The sequence below is a fragment of the Sceloporus occidentalis genome, unplaced genomic scaffold, assembly GCF_023333645.1.
Source record: "Sceloporus occidentalis isolate IW3139 unplaced genomic scaffold, rSceOcc1.0.p SCAF_4, whole genome shotgun sequence".
Taxonomy (NCBI): domain Eukaryota; kingdom Metazoa; phylum Chordata; class Lepidosauria; order Squamata; family Phrynosomatidae; genus Sceloporus; species Sceloporus occidentalis.
The window spans coordinates 16,191,271-16,216,335 of record NW_028316984.1 but is presented as its reverse complement, the minus strand read 5'-3'; the positions used below and the strand labels follow the sequence as shown (position 1 = coordinate 16,216,335).

The 25,065-nt window shown below is 39.6% G+C and overlaps 1 protein-coding gene across 16 annotated transcripts in view; it reads left to right on the top strand.

The window, feature by feature from the left end:
• Window positions 1-25,065, top strand: part of PLCB4 (phospholipase C beta 4) — a 214,531-nt gene that overhangs the window by 100,836 nt on the left and 88,630 nt on the right. For all 16 annotated transcript variants that reach the window (XM_089519296.1, XM_089519297.1, XM_089519294.1 and 13 more), the window contains 4 exons: window positions 13,364-13,464; window positions 16,423-16,503; window positions 17,471-17,530; window positions 18,831-18,974. In XM_089519296.1, coding sequence (XP_089375422.1) covers window positions 13,381-13,464; window positions 16,423-16,503; window positions 17,471-17,530; window positions 18,831-18,974 — 369 coding nt within the window. In that variant the 5' untranslated portion in view covers window positions 13,364-13,380. The remainder of the gene's footprint in view (window positions 1-13,363; window positions 13,465-16,422; window positions 16,504-17,470; window positions 17,531-18,830; window positions 18,975-25,065) is intronic.

Here is a 25,065-nt window from a genome sequence, read left to right as displayed (position 1 = left end):
TTGTACGCTGAGCCCTAATATGGTGAATGGGCCACACGCCACAATGGGGCTTGATCTTACACAGAATTTGCCTTACGTGGGAAGGGGGTCCGGAACAGATGCCTTGGGTAAAAGGGCACATTATAGATAAAAAGGTACCACTTCGGTGGGAAGATAAACAGCATTCTGTGCAATCATGCCGGCCACCTGATCACAGAGTAGTCTCTGATCATGCTGGCTCTTCAGCTAAGTAATGGAGATGAGGACTACCCCCTATGGTCAGACATGACTTGCCAACCTTGTCAACAGGCAATACTTTACCTTTACCTTTTACCTGCAGATGCCAGGAACTGATCTTAGGCCTTCTTCATGCAAACTAAGTTTTCTGTACTAAGTGCAGATTTCTCCTGAAGTAAATACATTTGAACCCTATAATCTAGGGCAGGATGAGCAAAATGTAGGTTGTGGGCCACAGGATGGTCCCCAGCACCCTCACCATAGTACACAAGCATTCTCTTTCTCTCTCTCTCTCTCCCCCTCATTTTAAAAGGCTTTAGTTCTTTTCACATGTATTTCTGCCAAGATACATATCCTATATCCAATATGTGTGCATATCCCCCCTTCCCACACACAGTTTTCTCTTTATTTTTGACCTAAATGACAACAATAGCATTCAATATGTATTGTCCAAGTGCATTCATCAGACAAGTACATTCTTGTCATTTTGGCCTGGCTAATCCAGTCTTTTGTGAGAAGACCTGCTCAGCTGTTCTGCTCAGTTAAATAGGGTCGGGATGTACTTTAATTTGTATTGAATTTTCTCTAACATAGTTAATGTTTCTAGGATAGAGAGGTAGTGTGCAGTAAACTACAAACTTTCAGCTAATGTTCCACTTACAATAATAAGTCATTGGATGTGATCGTAAAAAGAAATTAACATTTTGTGCCTATAAAAGCAATTGCATGAAGTTAGATTTATTAAAGTTAAACTGGGAAGAACAACAAAAATACTTGGTAACAAGTGAATGCATCTTGGCACACTGGATCCTTTTCTATGGGAAAAGAATACTTGACAAAAAAATCTTTCAAGTAATGCGTACGTCAATATCTGCTTACAATACTATTTTTCAGAAATTTTTCAAGCATGAAAAATATCTTCTGAAGCAAAATCAGTCATTAAAATGTCCTTGTTTTCACTGCAATGGCTTTACTATTTTAAAAGAATCACAGGTTGTGGAACTGCCCACTAGAGTTCCTTAAGCTTCTTCTCCCATGAGAACTATTTCATTATCTTGGCCTAGTGCATACTACAAAAGTTATGGCTGTGGTGTAACGTTCACAGCTCACCCACACGTTTGATTTAAAAAGATTAGAACTAGATATATCATCCTGCACAGAAAGTCATCAATCTTCATGCTATCAAAGGTGGAGCTTGTTTGCCCAGTATATTGTGAAAGTGGGAAGGAAGACAGAGCTTTCAGCTACTGTGATATGTAATAGGAGTGCAATGATGAATGTTAAGAGTTCTTTTTGGTAGCACTGTCTTTTACACTAGTACAGTATGATACCATGCAGACATGGTAGGTCTTACATTTTACTAACTCACTCATTTGGTGGAGATCATGTCCCAGTGCCTTCTGCTTTATTCTGCTTTATGCTGTAAAACCTTTTCAGCATGCAGCACATTCTCAGTTGGTATGGAAATATATTTGTTTGTAAATTACTCTTACAGATGTATGGAACAATTTGTCTTTTGGAGCAGGAGAGAAGGGGAATTCCTGCACAATGTTTGTGGAGCCTTTGCCAACCTGTGTTGTGCCTTTTGGCCTTTGAGTGCTGTCTTGGCTGTCTGCAGAATTCTAGTGGAGCCTCTAAACAGCAAACCCTTCTGCAGTAGATCTGAATCACTGTAGATTTTGGTGATTTACCTGAAATCCTCAGGACATTCTCAAGTCTACTGTCAGTTTTCAACTGGAGATTAATTCACTTTTAACTGCCTATCCTGAAAGCAAGTGAATGTGCTGTGTTTCATTTACTATGCTGAGATGAAAAACTGTTTTCTAGGAATTGAATTGCTTGGAAACATTGTAGAGAGACACCTCTCCCTTAGTCCTGGACCACCCATTTTATGTCAACAGAGAGAAGATATAAAATAATCTCATTGCTGGGACAGATAATTTCCTAGATTGCATTGAGAAGCTATTATAAAAATATCCAGGGATCAATGTGACAGCTGCCAGGAAGACATTTGTGGAGGAATCCAAGACTTAAGTGTACCTGGGATTGGGCATAAGTGTCCACTCTATCATCAGAAAAAATACCAAAAGGTAGGAGAGAAAATACAAATAATTTGGAAAGGATGTGAAAGTATCTGAAACCCTGGAAAGAAGAAACCCACAGTAACATTTTGTTGCACAGCTGCTTGTATGTATTGTAGATGTAATTAGCGTTCATGTTTCCCAGACAGTGGAGGCAAAGTCAATTGTATCCTTAATGATTGTCATCTTGCTTTGGTGTACACAATGTTCTTTAATGTACTAATAATAGATAAGTTCTCCTTTTTGTAGTCCTAGCATCGTTCCTGCACCTGTACAAATATAACAGCTTTGTTTTGTTTGTAAAAATTAAATTAAATTGCATAACATACGGCATGAATCATTAAAGTGGAAACACCATAGGTTTTTTGTGTACCCTTGAAATCCTTGATTGTGGACACTTCAAATCCATGATTGCCAAGGGTGGGTAAGAATGACTCTTACTTTGTTTGCACTGTGAGACTACTCTCCCTGAAACAGGATACAGTTTAATACATGCACAACCAGAGCATATATCATTCAGATAATTGAAATTATAAGATTCCTAGAGGAGATGGAAATTAAAATACACCATATCTGCTTGAGAATGGAGGCAGAAGATACTTCACAACAGCATCATTCAATCAGTTTGTGACTGTTTTCAACATGTTTTCAAGATGCTGTCAATTGAAGTTTGCTTGATTTTTTTCCCTACTGTTACTCTAGGAATCAGATGATGGTAATGCAGACTTTTAAGACAACTAAAGCAAAACAAAAACATTTCCCCTTTCTTCCCTACTAAAATGGTTGCCTTAATAACAAAAGAAATTGTACTTTTAAACACTGTAATAAAGGATTTTTTTCTTTGTTATACAATAAATGGTTAAGAAATGTGGTCAACAAATATGATTTTGGTGTGTCTACTCTAACAGCCTTTACAAAGCATTTACCCTTTGTGAAGTTGAAGGCTTTCATGGCTGGCATCCATAGTTTTTTGTGGCTTTTTTGGGCTATATGGCCATGTTCTAGAAGAGTTTCTTCCTGACGTTTCGCCCCCATCTGTGGCTGGCATCTGAAGATGCCAGCCACAGATGTGGGCGAAACGTCAGGAAGAAACTCTTCTAGAACATGGCCACATAGCCCAAAAGAGCCACAAAAAACCTTTACCCTTTATTCAAATTTTCCACTGACAAATTGAACTATAGATGGTAGAATACCATTTTGATAAAGTTTGAAATTTGTGTTCCCCCTTTATCCATACTTTGAGTATAGTTGGAAAAAAGGGAGTTGTGGGAGCCAGCATGGTATAGTGGCCTCAGTTTGAATCCCAGTTCTACCAGTGAAACTCCATGGGTTGACTCCATGGGTCATCTTGGGTAAGTCACACAAAGGCAAACCCCCTCTGACCAAAGTGATAGCTTTGCCTTAGGGTAGCCATAAGTTTGAAACAACTTGAAGACACCCTCAACAACAAGGTTGTGGTGGAGAGATGCTGTTCACATACTAAGGAGCTTCTACAGATCAAAGGAAGGCCAGCGTATGAGCCTAGTGAGAGTCCTGTTGGATTATACCAAAAGCTATCCATTTTCTTCACATCATGTATAATTTTATAAATGTCTATCATAATTATGGGAAGAATATTCAAAATTAGTTAAAAAAATAGTTGAAAAACATGTTTCTCTGTTGTCAGGACACCCAGACAAGAAGAATTCTGGACTGACAAGAATCTTTGTAGTTTGGAATACAAAATTCATACTTTGTTGTTTTGCACAGGAGGTAGCATATTCTGCATGGGAAATATTATTATTTCACATAAATACTATTTTCTGTGCAGAAAATGCTGTTACCTATGCAGTAAATGCTATTTTCTGCAGAAAACAGCCATATGTGAATTTTGGGTAGAATTAGTTCCAAATGGCAAATAGTTTTTGAAAACTGTGCAGTTTTTAAAGACTCTTACAATGAAAAGAAAATTGCTAAAATCACTCATTGCTTCCTTCAGGAAGAAAATTAGCAAAGGATTATCTCCCCAGTCTATCTTTACAGCCATTTCTCTAAACTGAAACGACATGTTTTTCACAAGGAAGCTGTCCTAGTCCCGTCATTACTTTGTTGGTCAGTTTTGCACTTTTTTCAGCTGTACTGTCTCTCTTTTGGGATATGGCAATCAGAATGGTACAAAATATTCTAAGTGTAGTTGCACCTTACATTTGTATGAAGGCATTTTGATCTTGACAGTTCTGGTTCTGAGGCCTTTCCTAATGACTCCTAAAAGGGAATTTGGTTTTTTCACAGCCAGGTTGTAGTTTTCATTGGAGCTGTCCTTTGTGAACTCATGCTCCCTTTCCTAGTAAGTAATTGCTAGCTCACATCCCATCAATAATGTCTATGTGAAGCTAAGTCTTTTGCCTTAATGTGTGTGCGAACGGAAGTCTTCTATGCGCACTAGTCATCAACAGTCCTGTTCAGGTCTTAGAAATTTAGGGCTGTGGGTTTCTTGATGAAATCAATCCATCTGGTATGCAGTCTTTCTTTTTCCTGTTTTCCTTTCCCAGCATTGTCATCTTTTCCAGTGAGTTATGTGGTTTCATGATGTGTCCAAAGAATGATAGCCTTGGTATCTTTTTTGCTTCTTGGCAGAATACAGACTTAATTTGCTCCCAGACCCATTTATGTGTCTTTTTGGCAGTTTTAAATATAAAAAAAGCAGTATTCATAATACAGATCCTTGGGATGCCCCCCCCCCCAACCTTCTACTGCAAGAGCTGCCTATGCATCTCCTTTAGATACCTCTCAGATTTCATTTTTCCCTCTTCAGATCCTCCTGAAGATTTTGCTTATGAGGGGTGGGCACTAGTATGTCTCCACTCAGGAATTAATTACTTTTGAGGGGCTAGCATTGATGTCAGTTCCAAAAAATGTGGAGGTTTTTAGACCAGCTATTTAAAACATCACATCCTGGCACAAGCCATACACTCATCATATATGCAACTTTATTTTGATGATCTGTGTGTCCTCAGAGGAAGAGGCATGTGATCATACTTCAAGCTGAGTTGAGTGACAGCTGAACTTAGTGGTAGTAGCTATTTTTAGTCCAGAATGAGCTTTTTTCCCATCTAAGGCTATCACAATTATAATTACATTTGAGTTTCTCTTTAACCAAAATAAGCAGCTGCTGGAGAATGAAAATTCTTCTTAAGGCAGCTGGGGATTATGATGCATTGAATGCGCTGATCCATGTTTGATTAAGATGCTCCTACCTTCCCACAGAGATAACTTGCTCTACATCTTTGTGTATTTATGTCATTATGGAGTAACATCCTATTATTTCTTCAAGGCTAAGATTTCACTCCTTCAGTTGTGTATATGGTTTCTAATTTTTGAATATTTATGTAAGTTTCTTTTTAAATCCCTTTTGAAGCATTCACATTGACTCTTCTAAAGCTTATTATTATATTATTATTATTATTATTATTATTATTATTTTGTTTTATTTTCCACTGTGATTGGGATATGTTCCTTGTTGCACAGCAACCAAGGACTGCACAACACACAATTCTGTATTCCTCACACGTGATTCTGGTCTACTCTGGTATCTCAACACATTTATAAAGATGTCAGAAGCATATTTTCAGTTTGGAAAAACAGTGATATCAAAAAACATAGTTTTTGTTGCTATTTTTTGAAAAAAGGGGGAGCAAAAGCAGAAAAGTAGCCAAGGGAAAATAATTTTCCTGCAAAGAAGTAGCAAAGTTTCTGATAGTTTAGGCCTGATTACTTGGACACTTCATAGTGCATGGGGCAAAACATTCAGATCAGTAGTATGCATCTTGAAAGAAAGATTAATCCGGTTTCCTCTGCATACTTGTGCATTTCTAAGAGAAAATGAGTTATAGAAACATTATGTGTTTGTTTACTGGTGATATTTTGTCACAGCTGTGCCCCAGGAAGCTCATGATTTTGTCCATCTCTCATCGTTTTCACTCTAATACTAACCCTATAACGTACATATAACTGAGCGATGGTGGCCAGATTTGTCCATGCTAAACTGGTGAGATTTATGGCTAAGCTGACACTTTATGCCCCATCTCTCTAATTATAGTTCACCACTTTACCACTGTATTGGGTACAAAACCTAGGTTATCTCAGTGCATTGATGAGTATACATGACTTAGAGCTTTCACTCAGATTATGTATATTCCTAAGCATTTAACAAGAAAAGAGACTATCAAGAATTTAGGGTTGAAACAGATTGGCCCAAAGGGGCGTGTGACACCATTCTGATAGAGCCGGGTATGTGCCACGGCAATCACACACCATGGCCCCAATCTGGCCAGCCTCTGCCCCAAATAAGAGCGGGAAAAATCTGCTACTATTTGGGGTGGAAATGCCATGCCCCCAACCTAAACAGGAGCTGGCCAGCATGTAATCACCCGTGCAGCTTCTGTCTGGATTGACGGCGTAGAGCTGGACTTTTGAGGCCATTTGTTTTGCCCCTGAGTGTCCTTTCTTGGGGCTTCATGGGGCCTTCCTTGGGGATCTGGGGAGTTTTATAATTGTTTACAATTGAAGCTATCAATGGTGACCCTCCATTGGCATGTCATTGAAATACATATCCCTTCAGTTATGCTGGGTAAGGTTTATGAGAGTAGTAGTAGTAGTAGCAGTAGCGGTTGTTGTTGTTGTTCTGTTTATTTATATCCTGCCTTCCTCCCAGTACAGGGACTCAAGGCGGCTTACAAATCTAAAACACTCCAAGTTAAATCAATATAAAACATTAAAAATATAAAGTTCAAAAACAGTTAAACAATTCAAACAACTAAAAACATTACATTATTAAAATTTTAAATTTAAACCTCTTTAAAGCAAAAACAAAGCAGTATCCATGTCATGAGAAGGCCTGGCGTCCTAAAAACGTCTTTACCTGCCTCCAGAAGGACAGCAGGGTTGGAGCCATCCTGGCCTCTTTCGGGAGGGAGTTCCAAAGCTTGGGAGCAGCCACTGAGAAGGCCCTCTCTCTTGTTCCCACCAAACATGCCTGAGAGGGTAGTGGGATAAAGAGAAGGGCCTCTCCTGATGACCTCAATATTCTCAGGGCTCATACAGGGAGATTCAGTCCTTCAAACAGTCTGGGCCCAAGCCGTATAGGGCTTTATAGGTCAAAACCAGCACTTTGAATTGTGCCCAGAAACGGACTGACAGCCAATGGAGCTGTTGCAACAAGAGAGTTGTATGCTCCCTGTAGCCAGCAGACTAACAATGTGTAGAGAGTCACTTTTGTCCACCCTGTCCTAAATTTTCCACCCGCCCTCTTTCTGGAGATCCTAGGCTTCTGCTCAAGGAACAAGACAAGTGTCTTCTTTGCTTTGCAAAGGAAGCCTCACCAGTGATTTTGAACTTGGGCAAATTATTTCTTTTGTTTCGTTTATTTGGCTTAGTATTATTACTTGCCAGCTGTTACTCCACCCAGGTAGCCAGGCAATAGTAATAGCAATAGCAAGTATGTTTTGATACCACTTATCAGTGAACCCTAAGTGGTTTTAGTGTGTAAGCTAATTGCCCCAACAAGTTGGTACTCATTTTAGCAACTTACGAAAGGATGCAAGGCTGAGTGGCCCTTGGAGTCCCTGGAACTCACAACCTTGTGGCTGTGAATGGCTGCAGTACTGGCATTTAACCACTGTGCCACCAGGGCTCCCCAAGGCAATGACCCTCTTTTCCTTTTGGATGGTTTCTCCTTTAATCATTGATAGAGGATAGTTTAATAAGTACTTTCCCTCTCCTAATATGATGCTGTCTCCACCAAGAATGTGAAGGATGTAGGGCATGGATCCACAAAGGCCAGGTTTCATGCAGACAAATGGTGAGGATGAGGCAGTGGCTGACAAATGGTGTGGGTGAAAATGTAATGTGTGTTCTAGCTCTAACACAATAAAATTAGGACAGGATGAGCAGGGGAGAAAGATATAAGAGGTGGATTGTGAGGAAAACATATTCCCTTCACTTTACATATTCTTTACACATTCTGAAGTTTTACTTGCCTTTAGGAAGAGAATTGGCAGCAAAATCAGTCTGTTATGGAAGAAATTGACAACGGAGATCTTCTTTTCACACCATAAACCTCCAGTTGCAGGTCAAGGCTGAGGGCTGAAAGCTTCAGCTGTGCAGACATTTACAGACAAGCCCTTTTGTGATTTCATAGAGAGAGGTTGTGGCTGTGTTACCAAGGAAACCAGGGTATCATTCCCCCTTTGCTTTGCTTGTGAAGACTTTTCCCATACTAAGCAGATCAACTAGTTCATCAAAGTTAGGAATTTCCAGAAGAAATATTCTGGAGGGAAACAAGAATATACTTAGGTTGCATCTGGGAAGGACGTTTCTCTAGGGCCATTGGATAGATGAATAAACTATTTTCCAGAAGCAACGAACACCCACTTTTCCTTTGAAAAGGTTACTTTTTGAATGGTAACTCCTAGAATAACCCATTGATATGCTGTCTGGGGGATGCTAGGAGTTGCAGCCTTCGGAAGTAGCATTTCCAAGCCCAGTTCCTCACATCCCTCTTTTGTGAGTGCTATTGCCAAATCAGTTCACAGGGATTCTCTTCCTCCTGTTTTTCTCCCCTTGCAAATTGTGCTGACACTTTCTGCAAAAGTACAGGTGAGTAAAAAGAAATGTTTAAAGTGAGAAATCCCTGGATACCCCAAATACTAGCTTCATAATTATAGACATTTGAGAATGCAATTCAGTAAGAATGGCCTTTCAGTGTTTCTGTACAGAAAATTCTGTAGTTGGGGATCCATTCAACACAAAATCCACATTTGCTTTTTGTGCACAGAAAACAGCATTTATTATCATTATTTTCTGTGCAGAAAATGTTGTTTCTTTCACATAAAATATACAGCATATTTGTATATCTAAGTGTCTAAAGTTATATGTAATGTGATTATATATTATATGTAATCTGGCTGTCATATAAGTATACCATAGAAACAAAATAAAATAGATGTGTATCATAGGTCTAAACTATGCTAAAGAAATACTCTAGTATGAGATCCCTTTAACTGTTCTGGCTCAATGCTAGGGAATTCTGGGAACTGTAGTTTTGTGAAACATTTAGCCTTCTTTGTCAGAGAGCTGAGTTTCCACAATAAACTGCAATTCCCAGAATTCCCTAGCAAAGGGCCAGGGCAGTTAAAGCAGTCTCAAACCGGATTATTTCTGTAGTGTGTTTTGGACCTTTGTTTCATTTCCAAAATCAAACAAATCTCTGAAGTGCCAGAGAAAGTTGGAATTACATCATGCTCAAATTTGCCAATTGTTGGTTTTATCTGATAGTTGGTCAAAGTAAGTGTCCCTGTCAATATCATTAAACTATAAAATATCCTATGAATAAACATTTAGAAGGTATTGCAGAAACTTGATCTGTAGCATTTTCAAAAATATAGTAATTAAAGATCTGGGTCTAGATAATGCCCCAGGCAGAGCTGAGATTATCCCCAAGGAATTTTGAAGAGGAGATAGTTGTGGGTAGCGAAGGGAGGGCTGAAAGCATTATCTGTTTCTTCTTTAATTGTTCCTACATTTGTCCCAAAACTAATTGCTTGGCATTAAAGTTTAAAAGAGAGTGTGTATATTTAAATGTCAATAATTTCTTTGCTCCTTCTTTAAAGGTCTGATATATTTTCATTAGTAGACAGTGATTAGTTTGTATTGGCTCCTTTACGCCAAGGAGTGTACAACTCCTTTGGTAACTTCTAATCTAAATCATAATTTTCTGAAGGTCACACACTTGTGCTTTAGCTGACATGCTGTGCTTTATTAATTGTCTCCCCCTCACACACACACACAGGCTGCAAATCCTTTCAGTGCTTTCAGGGTAAAATACCACTCTCATTTCTTCTTCCAAATGTTTCTTTAATTAGAGAACTACTCTATATACGCATGTATGACAACCTCGACAGACCAGCGATAAACGCCAGCCTCAGGAAAGAGTGGGGATATGGTGTCCACATGATGCACACTCCAGTGCTGCCCTGACGCTGCTGTCACACCATGTGCCCAACCCAACTGCATGGCGGGCAGGAGCACGGCATTTCTCTGGCACTGTGTCCAGATGATGTATCACCAAAGGACTGCTGAAAAAAGCTGTGTTGACTGCAGTTATGGTGCCCTTTCCGCAGTGCAAAAAGGAGCTACTTTTTGTGGCTCCTTTTTGTGCCTTGGAAAGGCCAGTTCAGAGTTGCAGTGTATAGTTGCCATGGTCCAATCCAGTGAAGACAGAGGCAGCTGCAGGCCGCCCCTTAGAAGCGGTCTGTTCAATGCCTCAGTCTAAAAATTGTGGTCAGACCCAAAAAACTTGAGTTGAGTTATCCATGGGTCAATTTAAGTACTGTATCTTAATTCTTATTTAAAACAAGGAACAATCCCCTGGTGAAAGAGGTGTAATCTGTCCTGGAAGCACTGACCCTCTCCCCACTCTCTCATCCATGCAGCCTTAAGAGTGAGCACAAAGAATTATGTCTGCTGAAATTTTGTAACTTCTTTGACATTGTTTTGCTTTGCTTCATCCTTTAGATCAGTAGTCCCCAAACTGTACTCTTTAAGAGATTTCGGACTTCAGCTCCAAGAATCCCAGACTGTTAGTCAACATGGCTGAGGCTACTGGAAACTGTAGTAAAAAATCTCTTAAAGGGCACAGTTTTGGGACCACTGCTTTAGCTCCTTTGTTATATGCCGTTAAATTTTACCCTTATCCACAGGGCATATGAGAATCCATAATTTTGGCTCCAAAACTGCCTCGACTTATACACGAGGACGATTTATAGTCAAGTATATACGGTATATTTAAATTATGTGGACAAAGTTTTGTCTGTTAGGATCTAACTGAGCAGCTTTCTCGGTACTCTCTGTGCTAACATTGCCTGCCAGTTGCTAACCCAATACAACCAGTTAAGACCAGCTGAAATAGTTGCTGTTGTGAAATTCTGAAGCTGTTTTTAGTTCATTCAAAAGAAAATTCTGTGTTCTAGTACCATTTCTCATTGTGACATCCCAACCACCTAAATGTCAGTTTCTTTTGGCTGATTTTGTTCTCTTGTTTTGTATGGTGAGATCACAAGTTCATTAAATTATGTATATCAACCTCCGGCTTCTTGTGCTACCGTGGTCCCAGACAGGAGGAAAAGGAGGAAGAGTAAGAGGCCCTTTAACAGCTCCAGGCTCCCCTCCTTCCCAGGACCAGCAGCGAGGCTGCAGCTATATCTTGTGCTACCCATATTTTCTGACTTCTCGCTGTATACTTTAACTTAGATTTCCTGTCTGTCTGTCTGTCTCTATCTATCTCTTTCTTTCTTTCTTTTTGAAGAGAACACCCAGAAATAAATATAAGGTTATTTTGAGTCTTTCCATTTGTGTTAGGGTTTTTTTATTTTTTTGTTTTGTTTTGGTTTTAAACGTCAGCTCAAGTAGGAACAGTTTCTGCCAAAGAGTACGATGAGTATAGTGGGCATTCTAATTCTGATTTTCATAACTTAAAATTAACAGTTCATTCATATAATACAGCCTGATGAGTTTTATGTACTTCTCAACAAATGTTTACTAAAGACAAATGGCTTTAATTTGGGACTTCTTGTGATTTTTGTCACTTCTCGATTCTTCTCATGAGAAAACTATTCTGACATGCTGGAGAAGACTCCGTATGGGAATTAGCTATTCAGGGTAAAAGGAGAGTTAATGAAAATTGCTTTTCCACAGCCCCTGCTTCCAGTGGGGTACCTCCACTGACACTTCCAGCAGGGTTTTAAAAAGTTGCTTTTTAAAGCTTCATGGCTGTTGGCCAGGCTGGCATGGAGATTTTGGGAGTTGTATTCCAAGAATAGCAACTTTCCAGCTCTACTTTCTGTGTAGAAAAGATTCATTTTCAATTACATAAGGACAAGTCTAGATAAAATCCCACATATGGAAGACATCATAGGATTTAAACAATGAGAGCTGGCATGGTGTAGTCGTTTGAGTGTCAGAGTCCAACTCTGTTGACCAGGGTTTGAATCCCTGCTCAGCCATGGAAGCACACTAAATGTCCTTGGGCAAGCCACTTTTCTCATCCTCAGGGGAAGGCAAACAAATCTTGCCAAGAATACCCCGATAGGTTGATCTTAGGACCACCATAAGTCAGAAATGACTTGAAAACGCACAGCAATTTAAAATTGTCTTCACAAAAAATAGCAAATTTTCCCCTAGTGCAATGATGATAAACTTTCTGCCATTGTCTTCCCCACCACAGCTTAAATCCAGCTTTAACTATCTAGATGTTTATTTAAAAAGGAAAATAATTCACAAGGCAAATTCACTTGAACAATGTTTTCTCTAGCTTTGCCTAGATTATTTTGACGGTGAACAAGTTCTACAGCCTGTTGCATATTTCACTTGAAAGGAAAGCAAGAGAGCTTATCGGTAATAAGGCACAGATTTTGTACAGAGAAGGTCCAAGGTCAAGTTTAGTTCAATGTATCTCATGTAGTTGTGCCAGGGAGGGTTTTGCCTGAGACCAGCTGCCACTCAAAGAAGGCATTGCTGGGTTAGATGGATGGCCTAGCTCATTTTAAAAAGCTTGATATATACAGAACTTAGAACATTTAGGATCCAAGCCATAATTTGAACCAGAAATATGAAATGCCCCCTGCTTTTTGGACCACATACTGGCAGAGAGATCCAAGAAACAGCAGTCCAAAAAAGGAACTTTCCCAATCTCTAATATTTGGAGTTGTTGGACTCAGGTTCACTTTCTTCTGACTGATCACTTACTGAATTGTGAAAGTTCATACTGTGATTTTTTTTCCTAGGAGAGATGGTTTGGTTGAAGCATTAACACACCAATACATGTATATCAACACATTTGATACAAAAATTGGCAAGAACATTTGATGTTTTTACTCTCTTGGGTATTAACTATAATGGTTAAGAAATGGTGGAAAGAAAAATTGTAATGAAGAGTTTACTTTGGTTCCTTATCTGGTAATAAAATAGTATCAGTAGTCTTTACTGCATCATATTCCAAAATTTAATCTTACTGTTTGTTTCTCTTTCAGGGTAGCTGTTCAACACAATGGCAAAACCATATGAATTTAACTGGCAGAAGCCAGTTCCGTCCTTTCTGCAAGATGGAGCTGTTTTTGACAGATTTGAAGAAGTAAGGAACCTATTTTAATGCCATCCAGAAACAAGCAAACAGGAAAAAAGGCTGAAGTCAAACAGCACATGCCTGCATCCTATCCTTAGAACTTAATGGGCAGAAGCATAAGAAATTGCCTTTCTGCCAAATCAGTGGGTTGATTAGGATTGGACTTTATCACATGTGAGGCAAGCGTCCTCATCCCGTCATTAAATCATCATTAAATCATGTTAATTGTGTGATCGGGGGGGGGGGGGGAGATTATCACACACACACCATGCTTATTCAGTTCTTGTTCCATGTGTAAAAGTAATGGACATGTCATTTGGTATTAACGGTTAATTAACAACACATCCGTTACTATTTACAGGCAGGACAAGAACGGGATAAGTGTGTGGGGGTGTGATAATTTACCCCTCGATGGCATGATTAACATGATTTCATGACAATTTAATGATGGGAAGAGGATGCTTGCCTCCTTCTTGTGATGATCTGCATTAATAATCTTCAGCAACATCAGATTCCCTGAGATTTAAAGGCCAGAATCTGATACTACAGGAATATGAAAGCTAGAGCCCTCATTGTGAAAGCATGTACTGTGACATTTACTAGCATGAAGCATGCACTGAACTTATGTCTCTTAGATACTCCATAAGCTACTTATTTAACATGCTTCCCTGTTCACTGCTGTGGACTGGGATGGATGTACAAAGGATTAGATCTACAGGGACAACCTTGCAGTAGGTCAGCTTGATGTGAATGGAGAACTTGTTCTCACAGTAGCTCTGTGTCTAAACAGATATTGTATTGGCAGCCTCTCTTAGTGTTCAAAATGAATCCAAATGAGCTTCAGAACACAGTGAACTTTTTTAAAGGTTTCTTTTTTAAAAAATTCACTTTTGATTAACTAGAAGATTTCACATGTATTAAAAATTATACAATATATGTTATTAAATTATGTACTAGATCTTTATTATAGATTTCACCGCTCTCTTATTATCAACCTGGATAGAATTCAGAGACATAGCCATGATTGTCTGGAATATCAGTATGGAAAGAGATCTAGTAGTACCTTTGAGATTGTGTAAAAGAAGCACAAGCTTTCAGATGCAAGACCAAGTCTTATTTTATTGTTTTATTTTTTAAAAAATACACCTAAAAACAGAAAAAGGCCATAAAGCCCACCCTCCAGTGTTTTCAACCAGCAAGCAAATGCTACTCATGGCACTAAAACAGAAGTTGCCAGTTGTTAATGGACCATTTTTTCATTTCCTCTTTTGGAGATGGGAAATGAATATTTCCTTACAGAATTTTCCCCATGTTTGAAAGTCCCAACGTGTTCCATTGGGACTCTAGGGAGAACTATCCAGTATGCGTGGAAAGAGTGGGTGCCAGCCATGCTTACAACAGACCAACCACCAAGCACTTGGTACACAGCAAGATAGCCTCAAATTACATTCCAAATGCTGTGGGGGTCCATCTTTTGTGAGTGTAGAAAGGTCCTGTCCCACATCCTCACGCAGTGTATTTCCCTGATGGGACACAGAGGTCAGTCCCTCTATTAAACCTCAGTCCTCAAGGAGTCATACATGGTGGGAAGTGTCCCAAGCTACTTAGGGCTTCAAATGTCATAACCTGCACCTTGCATTCAGGCTGGAAGAGTATTGACAGCCATGTCTGTAAACTTGTAAAAAGAAATATCCCCAAGGAATGTGGGTGGGGACTTACTGGGTTTGAAAAAGATAAAATTGGATATATGTTTTATATTTATTTAGTTATTCAATCAACATTCTTTTTGGAAGTAGATCATTAGATGCTTTGTTTGTTTAACTGGATTTAATACATGGGCATTGTCTGGCACTTTAATAACCACATAAACCAAATCTCTGGCTAATCTATCAATCAGATTAGCTAGAGACTCTGTTTAACAACATAAGTAACTGAAAATAAAAATACACGTTCTGATAGAACCCGTTAGTAATATTTCATTCCCTAATCTCTTAAAATGAAGAAAAGGTATTTTTAAACATTAAGGCCTGCCAGAACATCAGGAGGTCTTACACCTCATATTCATGGCAACAGCAAATAAGCTAAGAGGGAATTTAAATGGCTTGCTGAGCATTTGCTGTTTGCAGAAGGATTCTTAGGCACTTGATAGTGCCCTTCCCTTTCTCCTGCAGAGACTGTTCCCAAAACATAAGAACTGAACTAGTTGTGGAAATAAGCAGAAAGGATTCTTGAGTTCACTTCTGTGCAGCACACATCCATGAAATTAAATTCCTAGCACATAACAGAAGCATTTTGGCCTCTCTCCTTGTAGCATGTTTGCAAACACTATATCAGGCTGTTACAAGGTGCGGCCTGGGTACATCTTCCATAATCCCCTCATCACCCAGGTTTCAATGAAATTAAATTCCTCTGGTCAAGGATTAAGAACATAAAAAGAGTTGTGAGCATTCTGTTCCCTCAGTGTCTGACCGCTGTTTATGGAAAGCCAAGAAGTAGGACATCAAGACAGTGCCTTTGTGCCTTCCATGACTTCTGCCCATGACTAATGGGAGAGGATTTGCAGAACACACATAGGTTTAGCATCCTCTGTAACTGCCTGGCATGCAAAGTATCCATACTCCACTGGAAGAAAGTGGGAACAGGCCTCTCTTCTAACTGCTGGTGACCTCTCCCAACCCAGTGCCTTCCAGATACTGGAACAGACTGCAACTATGTTGTATTCCAGTATAGTTGAAGGTCAACAAGTCATGGAGATGTGTCCTAAAGGAAGTCCTTTGCATGTGCAAGGTGCACCTTCATGATGGACATATTGTTTAATTGTATTGAATAACAGCTGAGTCAGGAAGGCACATCTATTAATGTTGGTGTGTGCATACAAGTATTTTGTTCTGATTGAAATGATTTTTTCCCTATCTCCTGTAATCCTCTTAATTGATTTTTGAATTTGCCTTTTTTTCCTTTCAACAGGAGTCTTCTGTCTTTGAACCAAGCTGCCTCTTTAAAGTGGATGAGTTTGGCTTTTTTCTAACATGGAAAAGTGAAGGAAAGGTACAGTTTATAATGGTTCCAGGACCCCAGGATCATGACTGTGCTGAGTAGTGCTAGCTCTCAATTCTATAAGCAATCAGTGCATATTCATAACAAGACACAATGTTGTTTGTTCTGTTGAGAACCACTATGCCATTAGATGACAATCAAACATAGTTTAACTTGAATCTGTGTATTCATGCACAGGATCTCACAGTTTTGTGGGGGAAATCCATAAATGGAACATGGTTCCTGCAGATTAGTTATGTCCATTCCATATATTTCCCCTTCTTATTTGGGAATGGACAAACATTTCAGGCACCTCTGTCCTCTTCAGAAGACCTCTCTTTACAGAAAGAAAGAGAGTGGTGTGTATTTATGAGTGTTAAGTCAGGCAGAGGTAGACTTTTTGACTATAGTAGTATTCACAGAAATATAATTTTGGTTGTAGATATATAAAACTTTGTCAATATGGTTATCGTGATGGTCGTCTTTGGTATATGTTGTCCATGCTGTCTCCACCTGATTTCTGTCCTTTCCTGTGCTGCTGGCTTTGTGAATGCATAGCAACAGGCCACCTTTGTTCCCTTATGACCTCCACTCATGACATAACACTGGCATTAATTTACTTCATCCTCTCTATACTTAATGTGGAGAGCCATTGGTGGAGACATTTGGAATATGATGAGCATCTTGATGCCTTCCAGATGTTTTGGGTTAGAGCTATTATTCATCCCAACCAATATGGACAACAGTAATTATAGCCCCAAGTATTAGGAAGATACTTTCCCTGTTTTAGGACTAATGGGATCACTCAATCATCTTGAACGCATGTTTGAAGAACATATCACCATCCAAATGCTGCTGTGGGTTAATTCTGATTATAAATTCCATCTGTGCCTTGCTTTTGCTAAATTTCCTGGCTTGATATTTTCTGTGTTAATTACAGCAAACCTTAGAGCTTATGCTGTTCTTTTTGTTGTTACAGGAAGGGCAAGTTTTAGAATGCTCCCTAATCAACAGTATTCGTTTTGGAGCAGTACCAAAGGTATTTTTCTGCAGTCAAGTTTTTTGGTATTGTTTTAAACAATAAGTGTTGGCTTCAGGACCAGTCATGGAACTTTCTTTGTGAGATTACCATCTGCAAATGTCAAAAGCTGCTGAAAGCATGGTATCCCTGAGGGTCTTAAAATTAAACACAAACACAATTAATACCTTACATACAATCACTTGAGGCAGTAGGATACACTTGTCTATCTTAGTTTGATAATCTATGATCATTCTTTCCACATAGCCTTTGTGTGGCTGTGGGAGTAGCATTAAGAGAAGTGGCCATTTAGAGATGCTCTTGGTGAAACTTGATGTTTTGAAAATTTGGTTTGATTTTCATAGGCTCATCAAAGGACTATTTTTGTTGTTGTTGTTGTTACTAATCAAGGCCTAAATATATTTGTCTGTCTCATCTAGAGCAAACCTTTTGGATCACTGGAATTTACATAAGTGATTACTTACCATTGTTCGATTGATTCAGTGATTTGTAGTTAAGATTAACTATTTAATGCTGGTGTGATTGTGGGTATGATTGTGAGTGACTGCCTAATGAATTCAGAGGGATTCATGAAAATGAAGACTGACACTACACAAAAAGGATTTTGGGGTGTCAAAGAGACAATTGAATATGGTAAAGATATTGGAAATGTATTCTAATGTGCAATTTTTGACATACTCACCTAAGTGGACATGACGCTAAGAGCAGGGGTGAGCAACTGCAGCAGGTCCAGGAGCCAAAAAGGCCAATAAAGAAAGGAAAAAATGAAACTAAACTGGAAATGGGCTTATGGCTTGGTTTTGAAAAACAGGAAGGGGAGATATATTAGTCAATACAGTGAAGGACTTCATCATACTTAAAAAGTGAATGGTCTCTCTTGGAGGCTTTCAGGTGAAACCATTCACCCACTTTTTGGCCAGGCAAAAGGTGAGCAAAATATTTGGAAGAGAGGGCTGTGTGCAGTTCCAGAACCTTACTTTGTTCTCCCAATCCTAGGAGTCATGATTATGTCTCCATTACTCCTACATGTAAAACGCTGGTAAAGTGTATTACCAATTCTATGACACATAAGAATTGTAGCTTCTGACTCAGTCCTAAAATTCTCAGAATTATATTTCAACTATTTTAGTCAACAAGCCGTTATAAAGCTGAGATTTTGTTGTTATAAACTACAGTAGAAATGTTGATCAAAGGATGAATCTAAGGCAAAGAATAAATGTTTACATAAAATATATGAAAACAAAAACCCTTTCTCTTTATAGAGTTGGTTTTCTAACAAGGCATTCATTGTTTCTAACAGGATCCAAAGATACTAGGTGCTCTTGAAACTATTGGCAAAGCAGAAAATGAACTGGAAGGACGAATAGTGTGTGTCTGTAGTGGCACTGATTTGGTGAATATCAACTTCACATATATGGTCGCAGAAAGCACTGAAGATGCTAAGGTACTGCATTTAATTACAGTTTGTGGGTTTGTTGCATTGCTATTCAGCTCTGATGCTTTGTTGTTGCTGTTAAATCCCATCATGTTGGCATACAGTGACCCTCCAAGGGAGCCTGTTATTAACATCCCTGCTTAGGACTTACAAACTCAAGGTCTTGGTTTTTTGTTTGAGTCACTCTATCAGGAATGCAGTTTCCCTCTTTCCCTAATGCGTTCCACTTTCCTCAGTATTACTGTCTTTCCCATTAAGTCATGATTTCTCACGATATGACCAAAGTATGATAGTTTCAGTTTGGCCATTTTGGAATCCAGTTAGAGTTCATGCTAGGTTTGCTCTAAGACATAGAATCATAGAGTCAGAAGAGACTTGTTTTTTTGGTAGTACATGGTAAAGCTTTCCCTTGGCATTACAGTATGCTTGTTCTTTGCTGAAGGACACCAAACACAGTTTGCACACAGTTGTCTGGAATGAAAAGCAGATAACTTGCATTTAAAAAATGAGCTATTCTTATTACATGAATTAATGCAACATGTTTCAAATCATTTGGGTGTTTCCCCCATGTGGAAGAATGTTAGAATGGCAGCTTAGGAAACATGGAGATGTGTGATAAAAAGTTGAATTGCAATGAGAGATGTTATCGGTAACTCATTGAAGGGTTGGGCTGCTGAGAGACTTTTGTTAAATAGCACTTAAACATTGGCTTTCATCTGAGCAAAAAGTAGAAATGAATAGGATTATAATCTTCCTTTTTAAAAGGGCATGTTTATGTACTTATCCATTGTGTGCTATAGAGCCTGTGTGGAAAATTAAAGTATCTCTTGTTTAATAAAATGAAAAGAAAATGTAAAAAGGTTCCAGTTGTAATCAAGGAGATTGCACCAGGAGCCATAAGATGCCATGGATCTCTCTTTCCATCCATGAAATCCATCCTTATACAGGAGTGGATCTTTCAACTGCCCCGCGGCTGCACTGCCAGCATTGCAAAAGGGGAGAGTTCCTGGGGCATGCCAGGCATAGATCAGGTGAGGCTTCAGCTCCACTGAGTACAAAGCCACACCACTTCCCTAAACACCCCCTCCCCTGCTATGATCACCCTTGAGCTCACCTTGTTATTTTCACTTGCATTAAAACCAGTTGGAGCAGAAAGAAATAAAACCAATACAGACACAGACAAAAAGGTAAAATGGAAGAAGCTTCTGCTTTCTCATCTCCTCCCGCATCTACTGCCTTGGCTAGTACAAGCTCAACAGGTGGTATTTCTTCTGTCCACATTGCCTTGGATCCTATTTGGGGAGAAAGGCGGGATATAAGTGCAATGAATGAATGAATGAATGAATCAAATGTGAAGTAAGAGCAAATGAACAAATTGTTGGTTCACTTAGCCTAGCATTGGCTCTCCAGGGATTCAGGCCTTCCTGACCTTTTTATCTGTGAGTCTTTTAACTAGAGATGTCAGAGACTGAAATGTTCTGCACATCAGGCATGTGTTCTGAAATGGAACTATGTGTCTTTCCATGTTTGTTTTCTACTGTGAGTGTTCTACTGTAATTTTTAAAGCTATGCTATAGCCATTTTGCCATTTTTTAAAACATCACACTTATAATTGGATTTCTGTAATGCGCTCTACATGGGGCAACCCTTGTACCAAACAGGAAGCTTCAGCTAGTGCAGAATATGGCAGCTAGGTTGGTCACTGGATGTCCCAGGGCCGACCATATAACACCAATTCTGCATGATCTCCACTGGTTGCCTGTTTGCTTCCGGGCACAATACAAGGTGTTGGTTATAACCTATAAAGCCCTAAATGGCTTGGATCCATGGTACTTGGAGGACCACCTCTCCCCATATAGTCCGCCCCGCACACTCAGGTCGTCTGGGAAGAATCTCTTGAAGATCCCGATAACGAGATATGTATCAACTTCACAAAGGGCCTTTTCTATATCGGCCCTTGGGATCTGGAACACCCTTCCTGAGGAATTCCGCTCCACCACCTCCCTGGATCTCTTTAAAAAGAGACTTAAGACCTTCCTGTTTCGGCAAGCCTTCCCCGATGCTCCTTGATGATATATGACTCCCCCCTATGTGTACAGCATTATCGAGCACATTTCGCTGGCCTGGATTTGATGTATGGTTTTAATCTGTATTTTGAGATGTTTTTATTGAAGTTTTATTTATGTATTGCAATTTTTATCCTGTATTTTGTATTTGATATTGCAATTTTTACCTATGATCAACACGGAATAGCGGTTTATAAATAAAACTTATTATTATTATTATTATTATGGCAATGATCAGGACTAGGACCAAGAGGGTTTTATTTATTTTATTATTTTACAAAGAAATGCTAGCTGATTATTTTTTTAGTTGCCATATAATTAAATTACCATAGAATTAGTGTAGATTGTTCCCCTTTTGTAGACACAGTAGTTGGGGCTATGACTCCAAGAAGCACAAGTGAGAGCTGTGGTGTAAACTAGAATTACTTTTATTGCATGTATTGCCACCATATCTAGATGATGTTTTGTTTTGTGGAATATTTGCACTTTGAGGCTGTGTTTCCTAAAGCAGCATCTTGTTGTTTTCAGTTTCATATAATAATGTGTGCAGTGTGATTATCATCAGAATTGCAGTTCACAAGAGGGACACTTACACTTTCCCATCCACATCCATGCTCCTGCCAGAAAACACCTCTTGTGTCAGAACAAGACTCCTATTGGTACCAAACATTAAATTTGAATGGACTGCAGACTGTGGTTGCTTATATGCAAGGCTTTTACAAGAAAAGATTGTCTGGAGACCTTTTGTAACGGACATAGCAGGTAACAAGGCAGATCTACTGGCCTAAGAAAGGTCACCATTACACTTTTGGGTTCCATGTTCATCATGGATTGCCAAAAACTAATCTCCAATTTCACTTATTCATACATTTTTATAGCCTAGAACTTCATCTCTAGTAGAACCAGCTACCAGAGAGCTTGTCAATAAGCAATGACATTCATTGTAGGAGGATGCTGTCCTGTAAGTCATGGCCCTAAAAGATCTGCATTGGAGTGGGCAGAGGTTTTTGGCTTTTTGCGCTCATCGTCTTAGGAAACATAACAAATTATGAGGTGTTATGAGATCTATAGGCCAAAACCATCTGGAGAGCTCCTGCTATAGCTCCTATAGGCTAGCCTTACATAAGGGCATATTTTAAAGCTGTGGTGGTGAACCTATGGCATGCATGCCACAGATTGCACACAAAGCCATTCTTGAGGGCATGTGGAGGGCAGGAAAGAGGAGGAACTGGTCATTTTGGGCTTTCAGCTGTCTCCAGAGAGGCAGTTGAAGGCCTGGGAGGGCAGGAGCGGGGGGGGGGGGGGGAGAGGAGGAACAGGCACATGTCTTCAACTGTCTCTAGGGAAGTCCCACCCCAGAAGTTCCGCCCCTAGAAGGCAGAGGTTCCACCCCCAGAAAACAGAAGACCCACCCCCTGATGTCCTGTACCCTGGCACTGGGTCACACCCAGTCCGGGAACACCTTTGAATTTTGACACTCGCTCTCTAAAAGGTTCACCATCACTGTTTTAGAGGTTTTGAGCTATATATTGTTTCTCACATGTTTGTTACAAAATGCACAGGGAATGCAGATGGGGTTATATTTTGTGTCAAGGATACATGTTTCTTGACTTTTCATGTCATGGTTGATTCAGCCTACTAAATATCAGTGTGAGATGTATCACTGCAATTATATATACATACAACAAATAGCTATGGGCTGACTGCCAACTTAATTATAATTTGTTCTTAAGCACTATGCCATATATGTATATCAGTTTATATGTGGGAAGATAATACTCTCAAGAAGATGCTACTTTAGGGAATGCAATCTAAGTGCAAATAGTCCACCAGGGGAAACACAAGTTTAACTTAATGACCAGAAGCATTTAATGGTGTTTTAAACTCAGACATATTTGCAAAACAGCTATTAACATTTAATGGGCCATATTCCTGTAGTCACTGATGTTAATAAACTATTAGTATGGCTTGGTTCATATACATGTTGTAATCCAAGGGCTCTTGACTGGGAAGTAAAATGCACTGCATAGCTATGCAAAGGCTGCATATGAGCTGTTGTCCTTTTTTTTAAATTACAAAACAAATTCGTTCTAAATGAAGAGTAGGGAATTTGTGCCTTTCCAGGTGTTGTTAGACTATAATTCTCATCATCTCTGACCGTTGGCCATGCTGATAGAGGATGTTGAAAGTCAATATCCAACTGAATACAATCTTTTGCCAACCCGAGATTTAAACTATCTCCACTGGATAACTAAGGAAATTTGTTTTCATTGTGATAAGAACATAACTGCACATACAGTGCACCCTCTCTATTCGTGGGGGATCCGTTCTGGACTCCCCTGCATATGGGGAAAAGAGCATATGCTCAAGCCCCATAGGAAATAATTAGGCGCGTGCACACGGCGACACAATGAGCACACGGCACGGTACATGCCTCATTACTTCTAATGGGGCTTGCCTTCCATGTAAGCTCAAAGCCACGGAAGGCAAGCCCACCTATGAGAAGGGCTGACTGTACTAACAAGAAGGGATTGAAGCATGGTGTTCAGCCTCCCTTTTCTTGCTTTTTAAGTGGGATACAGTTTAAATGAATATTTAGACAAAACAAACATATTAAAAGTGAGTTTCAAGAAAATTTGAATAGTAGTTTCAGTCATAGGACCCGGGGCAATGCTTCAAACTACAAGAAAAGAGATTCCATCTCATCATTAGCAAGAATTTCCTGACAGTAAGAACTGTTCAGCAGTGGAATATGCTGCCACAGAGTGTAGTGGAATCTCCTTTTTTGGAAGTTTTTAAACTGAAGCAGGATGGTCATCTTTTGGGAGTGCTTTGACTGGTATTCCTGCATGGAAAAGAGGTTGGACTGGATGGCTCTTGGGGTCTTTATGATTCTATGCTTCCATTGATTTCCTATATTAATTATGCTTCCTGATCTAATCTTTCTATAAAGAATTCTTCCGTGGGATTTTCCCCTCCTCGTCTTCCTTTGGGCCAACTTACCTCCTCTTTGAAGCTAACTGAGAAGAGGAACCCTGTTGTTACCATCAGTTAGTACAGTCAGCCTTCCCCATAGGCAGGCTTGCCTTCTGCAACTTTGAGATTACATGGAAGGCAAGCCCCGGCAGAAGTAATGGGGTGCATACCTGTGTGTGCTCCATTATTTTCTATGGGGCTTGAGCACAAGTTCTTTTCCCCATATATGGGGGATGGGGTCCGGAACAGATGCACCACATATGGGTAGGGCAGACTGCAATCATAGATTCCCTGCCCATCTCTGCTTCCCTCTTGTGGTCAAATCTCCCTGACCAATTTTCCTCATCACAGAATGCGGCCATGCATCCTGAGCATGCCTAGAGGAGAGCAACCAAAATCGTGAAAGGTTTGTAGACCATGCCCTATGAGGAGCAGCTTAGGGAGCTGGGCATATTTAGTCTGGTGAAGAGCAGATTAAGGGGTGACATGATAGCCATGTTTAAATGTTTGGAAGGATGTCATATTGAGGATGGAGCAAGCTTATTTTCTGCTCCTCCAGAAAGTAGGACATGGAGTAATGGAGTCAAGCTACAGAAAAAGAGATTCCACCTAAACAATAGGAGGAAGAGCTATTTGACAGTGAAACATACTGCCTCAAAGTCTGGTGGAGTCTCCTTCTTTGGAAGTTTTAAAATAGAGACTGGGTGGCCATATGTCGGGAGTGCTTTGATCGTGTATTCCTGCATGGTAGGGTAATTAGATTGAGTGGCCCTGTTCACTGCATGGGGTAAAAGACAGGTAGGTAGCAAGGCTGAATCTCCCAAATCTCATGTACTATGGCCATACCCTGCATCCAAGAGAGATGAGGCATACAGTGAGAATAACTGGATGATGCTCATTCACTTCTCAGTGCATATGCTGCTGCTTTTTTTCCTCCTGGTCTTTTTCACAAAACCGTCATGAGAGGTATGATAACCCATGATAGCCATCACCTTCTCGTTGAAGTGTGTATAGCTAACATGGAATTGATAGATCATCTGAAAGTCCATTACTTCCTT